Genomic DNA, 8788 nt, shown 5'->3' with positions numbered 1-8788 from the left:
CTCATGGTTTACATGTGCCTCTCCGACTGCCATAGTATCCCCCATCTAGACTAAGAAAAATTACGCTCTTCAAATTTATGTGATGTTTACTGTATTTGTTCAAAATCGCTTTTATTTGACTGATTGTGCTGTTCTTAGGTCACTCGAAGAGACAATGCGATTCACACTCTGGAATTGAGATTACTAAAGATAGAAGATGAAAAGAAAAGATCTTCAACTGAGGTTCGTGTTTTAATGCAATTTTTATGGCATGTAAATTTTATGATGAAGATTTTCATTTTTCATACCAAAGTTTTCGTCTACTTTTTCAAAGTTTTTCAAGGGTAAGAAGATCGTATTGGGTAAGATAAATGGAATGGCTTAGTGTAAAGCAAGGACATTAAGACGTTTTAGAGTATAGTTTGACTTTTTTCTTAATGTATTCAATTTTGTATTTGACAGCTTGAGAGATTGACGAAGAAACACGATTCGATGTCACAAGATTACAGATCCTTGAAAGAGAAGCATACTTATACTCAGACTGAGGTAAAAAAGAGGGTTTTTTTATTTATTTGAAAGTTACAATTTTGCCTGTAACGCCAATCTTTTGACCGTACCTTCTTTCGAATGAGCCGAAAAAGTCTGTTTTTACACCGACACGGAACTTAATGAGTGACCCCTTACTAATAGAGCTATATAAGAAAGTATAGCTATTTTTTTCGATATAATACGTGGTGCAGTATTTCCCAGATCTATTTTATGATTATGATTTTTCATATACTCTCAGTAAATATTTCTGTATTATCTTTTCGGAATTTTGTCTCATCTCATCTTTAGAAAGGAAAAGTGGATGCTAAATTAAAAGCTTACCAAATATCAAACGAGAGTGAACAAAGTGCAATGGTAGTAGAGGTGAATAGATAATATTTTTCCAACCTGCAGACATTGTTGCAGAGCGTTGTGGAAAACTTGAGTTTGGTCGAAAACAAAAAATTTCTATGAAACGAATAAAAAATTCAAATACTACGAAAATAATACAGTTGATAATTATGTCTATTCATAGCTTTCAATCCGTAGTTGATTGATAATAATGAACGCTTTATGATTTTTTACTTTTTCCTCCACTCAGGCTACTAAGAAAGAGGAAGTGATACAACAATTGAGGCAAGAAAATCTCTTCTTGGCAGATGAGAAACAACAAGCTGTTGACTTAGTGAGTTTCATTGCTAACTGCCATTGTTATAGATTAGTGGTGCTTTATATTATATTTTTTGCATTAAGATGTTCTTGGACTCGTTAAAAATATCTCTGTTGGAAAACAAAATTGGTGTCTATATCACCCTTTTCCATCAGTGACAGTTATTTAAGGCGTAAATCTTTGATATCATAATATTTTCCACATAATGTCCCAGGTTATGATTCTGTCACCCGAAGATAGCATTATTAGAATTTCTCTTAGAAAACAAATGGTAATTCACCACTTCATAGCAATAATTTTGTTGCGTTCCAGGTACAGACAACAAATCAAACCTTAAAAGAATTAGAGATTGAAAATACAGAACTTACAGAAAAGGTTTGATTAAAATTTGATTTTATCAACATTCAGTTTATGATATTTCTTTGTCTAGGCCTGTTTCAAATTTCTTGTGAGTATCAAAAAATTAAAGGTTTTCACCAAATCGTTCTTAAAGCTGCACTCTTCAGCATGTGGAAACCACTTATGTTTTGGTTTCCACGTGCTAGATAAATAGAGTGTGTACTTGAAGTGGATGGACTTTAATGTCATACTTGCTGGATTATTTGTAGATCAGTACAAAAGAGAAGATTATTTTGGATCGTGAAATGGTATTATCACAACTCAAAACAAAAGCTGACCAATATAAAGTCAAGGTTTGTTGATTATAATTTACAAGAAATCCCCTACCTTGAAATATTTGCCTTCTTAGTTTGTTGATTTTTCTCTTCCGAAGTATTTTCCGTTATTTCTCGTTTTATACTATGTCTTACGAGAAGAAGTTTTCCCGCCATTGTGGAAGCAAATTTTAGAGGCGATCCCTTACGTAAACCGTACGAACCCATCCCTTGCTCCCATAATAGCGGAAGTTACGTAACTTAACATTTTCTTTTTCACACTTTAGATTGAAAAATTAGAAGATAACGCGAGAGACTTTACGCTGAAATTAAATGCCGCTGAACGTGCTCGAGAGGAAGAAACTCATCAGGTAACTCTTATTGTCTGGCGATCAACTATTGGAATTCTTCCGATTCAGAAAGATAATCGAATTTATTTTAGTGTGTTTTCTTGTGACTGAGACGGTTAGCTTCTTATTTGTCTGATCAGTCAGTCAAGACAGTTTATCGTCCTCGATTTTGCGGGTCAGAACTGTGGATTTTTCCCAATCGTTTCAGTCACTCCGTCAAAAGGGTGGATACATAATTTTTTTATGTTTGCTACATGGGAAACATTCCGTCTGAAAATTTATCGAGCTAAATACGAGGGAATTGGGTTCAAGTTTACTAGGGTTAAAGGAGTCAAACGTCATAATTCATTACCCAGTCATGTGAGCAGTAAACAATCGTGTTAGGTTGGTTGGGTAAGTCTTAATTTCTATTGATTGAATATACTACTATCCGTCTGGAAGATAACAAATTTTCCCCTCATCCTCATCTTTCAGTCTGCATTGAACAAGCACCACGCCGAGGAACTTCTGGATGAAGTTCAAGCATTATTGGAAGAAAAACAAAGTCTTCTGGAACAAATCAATGCCAAGAACATCTCTCTGGAAGAAACCACCTTTGAATTTTCTGCTTTAAAGAAAACATTGTTGTCAAAAGAAAAACAGGTATAGTCATTTTTCCCTAATGTTGTACTGAATGAGGGCTTTAAAGTTCTGACTCTGCTTCACCTCTGAATGCACTTGCGTTGTTATTTTCCCTGTCTTCTGACAAATATTCGTCTAATTAGTTCGTAGTAAGACGGACTTTCGTAAAGTGATCAACTACATCTTTTGAGCCGCCCATTGAACAGATTGGTGAAACCCACTCAACCTGTCAATATGGAAAGAGTCTTACACCATGACTTAGTCTGTAACGGCTAAGCCTTTTCAGTTCAGTGTTTTTCTCATCATTTTTGGCATTCCCTCACTTTTTGTTCAGGTTTTCTCTGTGTTTCTCATTTTTCTCAGTTTTTCAGTTTTTCTCATGTTTTCTGCATTTTCAGTGTTTTTCTGTTCTCAGTGTTCACCATTTTGGATCCTAATTCGTTTATTTATGTTAATTTATTCAAAATATGCATTTTTCCAATTTTTGGTTTTGGTCAGTAATTTATACATTTTTATCATTTATCAACTTTGACCTATGACCTAGAATTTATCATTCTGTAAATTACACATTTTCTAGAATTTGCTATTTAAGCAAGGACTTTCATTTTCACATCAGTTCAACAAGAGATTTCATGGAGTGAACATCAAATTTTTCTAAGTCAACTTCAAACAAGACTTAGTCACATAACCTATAAACTTTTCTCTCATCAACATGAGTTTAGTTTACTAACTTTTATCACACCACTGCCTGGATTATTCCAGCCTCACACTTCAGGCAAGCTGTTTGAACATTATCATCACACATGTTACAAACACTTGTGACCGCTTCAAATTTATTCATCCCCACTCCGTGAATCCCTACATAGTCTTTTCATCTAAAAGTTTCAAGTAAATCTGGGTCTACATACCCTTCCGATCTTTTGAATAATGTGTTTTCCATTTCTTCACAGCTGGCGGAATGTTTAGATCTTACAAGACAATTAGAGAGGAAGACGACATCTTCATCAACTGAACTCTCTGAATTGAAGCGAGAAACATCTAACGAGGTAATCCAAATTCATTGTCGACAAGAATAACAGGGCGCTCAAATTTCGTTGGATGAATTTACTACTCATTCGGTTATAGTAAGGAGCGATGGCCAAGTGGTGAAAGGCGTCAGCGTCTCAAACCAATGATTCGCGGTTCGAATCCCCGCTCCTTCCAATATTCCGTTCAGTTCCTAGAAAGCCGAGCCGGCTGGCCGTAGACCCCATGAAAAGAATCGAAAGACTGCCTAAAAGTTCTAGATTACTGGGCTGTCCACGTAAAATATCCACTAACTATCTATCTATCTATCTACAGTTAGCAGGGATCGAGGTTTGTGATACTGAACTTCTTGTACTGACAGAAGTGGCTACCAGTCGCCCTTTAAGACATCTGATAATCTTCTCTACCTTAACCTTCTTGTCTTGTCGTAGTTGGCGACACGAGATCACAAGATAGTGATGCTAGAAGAAGAGATTGAACTCTCACAACAACGTTATTCCGCTGTGAATGAAGAGGTATGATGTTTTACTCTTTAGTTGCTCAATGCTAATTTTATTATTATCGTTTTGCTATATTCGGCTCAACTAAGGCCTGTGAACGGTATTGACAATGGCCATAGTTGTTGGTATTTTCTCTACCCGTAGTTATCTATTGGTGAAAAAATAGTTTCAATACTTCGTCTCTCCTCTTTACCTTTTAAACCCTTCCTGGGCCAAAAAGGTCGGTTTCTTTACGGAACTTGATGGTTGTCCTACCAAATGAAAATCTTAAATTCACTTTGATCCACAGCTAACAAATACAGAGATGCAATTAGAAGCAGCAAACAAAAATTATCGAGAAATGTTCAATCTGAAGGACGCACTTGAAACGAAGGTAATTCCCTGCCTTTAGGAAAAGTATGATTTTATGTACTCTTTACCAGAGTGTATCTCACGATTATCGTAGCGTAGTTCACTCTGTGCGCATTGTCTGTTTGATAAAAGTTTTTCCGTACGGAGACCTCTGCGATGAAGTATAATTTTGAAATAAAATGGCCGCCAAAGTACGACAGTTGTAAACAAAGGGATGGGGTCCATTGAGGGTCACTTTCTAAGCATGTTTTGGCTGCTTTTTTAATGTTTTTGAGCAAAACTAATGGCTGAAAAGTAACGAAGACATATTCAAAATTGTCTAACATTTTCCAATTACCCTTTTTTTCCATGTAGTCCGCCAAAGAAAAATACAAACATTTTAATTACAAAAGTTATACCAACAAAACAAACTATAGCCACTCTACATAGCTCGAATGTCGTAAAAGTAATACTGAATTTGAACATGAAAACATGCAGAGATACTCTGAGTATATTCTTTTGCAAAGAACTGAAGTTAAAACCACTTTAAAAACAAGATTCCAATCAAACAATTTCTCTATCATGTTCGTGAACTCAAAGATCCAAAATGTAAACAAAAAACATTCGATTTGTGCAAAAAGAGTTATTTTGCAATAGAATGTCTTCATTTAGAGCTCTTTTATTCCAATTATTAAAAAATAAAGAAGTCAGTTTTGTTATGAAAACACTTTTTTTCGACAAACTTCTATAGTTTCTGACAACGCTGACGGCCATTTTGTCTTATCGCCTCCGATTTCTCGCCAAACTCCAACAGCACTCCATCGTAGCGGTTGGTTTGAAAAATCTCAAACCAGAAAAGACAATGACAACAGACCCTCTACGGCAATGAATTTTGAAATTAGCCGTAGATATTGGGTTTGTGTGCAGACAAGATTTTATGTGATCGAATAAGAATTCCTCAATTCGATTTCTTGAAAGTGCAAATATCATCGTTTTTCTCTTGAAAATTTTAAGCACAAATCTCGATATTTACCCGAGTCTCGCTTATCTTCTCTACCTTCTTCTATAATTTTAATCTTATATTTCATACTCTCCAGATTAAGAAGACTTCCTACTATTCGACACGCTCCCTTATTCGTTAGAAATGCAATTCTCCTTGAAAGTCAAATTACTCGAATTGTTTTACGTAATTTTTTTCAGCTTCAATCAATGATATCTGAAATGGAAGAGCTAGAAATGAGCTTATCGTTGACTGCTGAAAAACATAAAACATCTGCCCAACAGGTATCCCAGACAAATGCTATTTCGTTGTTGTAATACCTTTTCACTGAGCTCTTTTAAAACTTATGGATTTAAAGTGACTTGCTCTTATCTAAAGTAAAAGCGGATACGTTGCAACAAGCAAAGACCAAATTTCTTTTTTTTTTTATGGGGAAAGCTTTTCGTCGGGGAAAACTTCGTCACTTTGTAAAAATCTTAGTCACAGCTCCCCTGGAGTTGACCAGTTGACCTTCGTCACTTGGCAAAAAGATTTGCCCCTCTCCCCGATTGATTTTTTCCCGTTTAAAAAGTCTTTGAAAAGCACTGTTACCCTTCGTACAGAATGCACAAAAAGATGGATTGATATTGAACTTGCAATCAGAGTTGGATGCTACTCAACAAGAATTCGAAACAGCTATTGAAGAGATTGGTCAGAGGACAGAAGAAAATGAGAAGTTGTTGAACCAATTGACAGAATTGAAAGCACAACATCATCAATTGCAAGTAGCAGCAGATGAATCTTCAAACAAGGTTTGGATTTCTTGGATTCTGCTAAAATATACATGCTTTCGATTTGCCAGTTTATTTTTTCTGTCTCATATAGAAAGAACCAACCATATTTGCATAGAGGTTTTTATATTTTCCGCCATTATGGAAGCGAACGTTCGATTTGCGTAAGGGATCTCAAAAGGGAGATCCTCTCTACAGATTCAAACGTTTGCTTTAATAATGGCGGAAAATATATTCAAACAAGGCTCGAAGGATCCAGCTAAAATGGTAATGCTTTTTGATTTGTTAGTGTAGCTTTTCAGTCACGACAAGGGACCATCTTTTTATAATATTCGTATAACCAGGTATAACTCCCCACTAGCTATGTTTATAATTTCAGATTTTCAAATCACTTGCAATACTCGAAAAAATAGCTATCATCGAATTCTTTAGTCTAATTAATTAGTCTTTTTTTTTAAAGAAAATTCTTTAACATATTCTATAGGTAGAGGAGTTAGTGGATCAGATCAACCAATTACAAAACACCAATATCAAACAGCACGACGAGGTAGGTTGTCTCAATCATAGGCTATCAAACGATCGAAATGAATCTTGAGTAACCAAGACTGATTGAGCCCCCTTAACGGCTCCCCATTGGCTAGACGCAAAATGTCTAACCAACGGAAAGTTGTTATTAGAGCGCGGTGATCCTGATGACCCACTCTTACGACAGTAAAATGGCCTATTGATCCCCCAGTTTTCATTTTGATGATAAAGTTCTATTCTGAATGTTTATAGTTTTTCGGAATAGTCCGGCGGCGAAATGGGCTTTTTTGCATCAACCCTCACAAGTAGTAAATATGGGTTTTTATTTTATTTTCTCATTATATGGTCCCTTGGGACCCCAAAACTGGTTTTTGCCAAGCTGGCAAAGGTGGGGAAAATTTTTTATGGGGGCTTGAAGGGGGTAGGGTCATTTTATCCTGGGGGTCCTTAGAAAGTCGATTTTTGAAGTTCTCATTTAGCTAAGAAGTGTACTATCGATCAGAGGGGTCATTTATAGGTTTTCCTAGGCTAGATCATGAGATATTTGAGTTTGAAATTTTGCTGACTCAGCAGAAAAGGGTCAAAAACGTTGAAAAAAGCTGAGTCAGCAAAATTTCAAACTCAAATATCTCATGATCTAGCCTAGGAAAACCTATAAATGACCCCTCTGATCGATAGTACACTTCTTAGCTAAATGAGAACTTCAAAAATCGACTTTCTAAGGACCCCCAGGATAAAATGACCCTACCCCCTTCAAGCCCCCATAAAAAATTTTCCCCACCTTTGCCAGCTTGGCAAAAACCGGTTTTGGGGTCCAAAGGGACCATATAATGAGAAAATAAAATAAAAACCCATATTTATTATTTGTAAGGGTGATCCTGGATCGCCGCCGGACTAGAATTAACACTGGGCTGAGAACGAGTGGTTTAGAAAATTTTTCCATGATTATTTCTAAACTTACGAAGAAAAAACCTTGATTGGTGTCATTTTTCTTGTATCGTTTTCGTAGATTCAACAATTGCACGATGAAATGAAGAATCTTGCACAAGAAATACGAATGAAAGATCAAAATTTTAAACAAGAGGTAAATAGTAAATTCCTTTTCAAAACAAGCTTCTTTTCAATTAACTTTCTTCTTGTAAAGCCCTAGAGAAATTATGTAAAAAATTAAAATACGGTTTACCTTTCGAATTGAGTCAAGGAGGTAAACAAGTCTCAAAAAATAAAAAAGATATCAATGCTAAAAGAGCCTCCAAAAAAACAAAAACAATCGAACTTGTTTTTCTTATTCTCATAGCTTCAGCTAGCATCTTAGATTCTTTGGTTACTTTTCTTCATATCCAGTGAAATACATATTTGAATAAAGGAATGTCTTTATAAGACATGGCAAATAATACCGGTACGAGTAGATTAACCGAAATTTGTTCTCATAGACAGAAGCATTTGTAGATAAGATGCGCAAATTTGAAAATGAATCAAGAGAGAGTGAAGAAATGGTGAAAGATTTGAAATTGCAGGTTTGTAGTTGACGTGGTTTTCATTTTGTAATTTATTTATGATTTTATCGGCAGTCCAAAAAAATATCTGCAATCTAATTGGTTAAAAAGAGTACAATATATCTTGTATTTTACATGTACAAAATATAAATTGACGAAAAGATGTTGTTGCATTGTACCGGTAGCAGTAATCTAACGTTACTTTGCTACAAAACTGCCCTGCGCTTTATTCCAATACAAAACAAGTGCATTTTTTTGGGTCACCGATAAATCAGTCATCAGACATTTTTTCGTACAATATCGAAAAATATCGAAATATTTCACTCGTTCCGGATCTTGG

The 8788-nt window shown here is 35.5% G+C and overlaps 2 protein-coding genes across 2 annotated transcripts; both read left to right on the top strand.

Moving 5' to 3' along the window:
• Positions 1-138: 138 nt before the first annotated feature.
• Positions 139-3877, top strand: LOC136798298 (restin homolog; the record flags this gene model as incomplete). Its single annotated transcript, XM_067054887.1, has 9 exons — positions 139-222; positions 442-525; positions 817-891; positions 1109-1192; positions 1490-1552; positions 1786-1869; positions 2118-2201; positions 2655-2822; positions 3752-3877. Coding segments are annotated over 9 exons (852 nt in total), but the record flags the coding sequence as incomplete, so codon positions are not given.
• Positions 3878-4857: 980 nt separating this feature from the next.
• LOC136798297 (lamin-A-like) lies at positions 4858-7850 on the top strand. Its single transcript, XM_067054886.1, has 5 exons — positions 4858-4869; positions 5858-5941; positions 6260-6448; positions 6912-6974; positions 7824-7850. Exons 1-5 carry the CDS (start codon positions 4858-4860, stop codon positions 7848-7850), a joined length of 375 nt encoding a protein of 124 aa, XP_066910987.1.
• Positions 7851-8788: the final 938 nt, after the last annotated feature.

This window comes from Clytia hemisphaerica, unplaced genomic scaffold (genome assembly GCF_902728285.1).
Source record: "Clytia hemisphaerica strain Z4C2 unplaced genomic scaffold, Clytia hemisphaerica genome assembly, whole genome shotgun sequence".
In the NCBI taxonomy this organism is placed as follows: domain Eukaryota; kingdom Metazoa; phylum Cnidaria; class Hydrozoa; order Leptothecata; family Clytiidae; genus Clytia; species Clytia hemisphaerica.
This window is presented reverse-complemented; position numbering and strand designations above follow the sequence as displayed.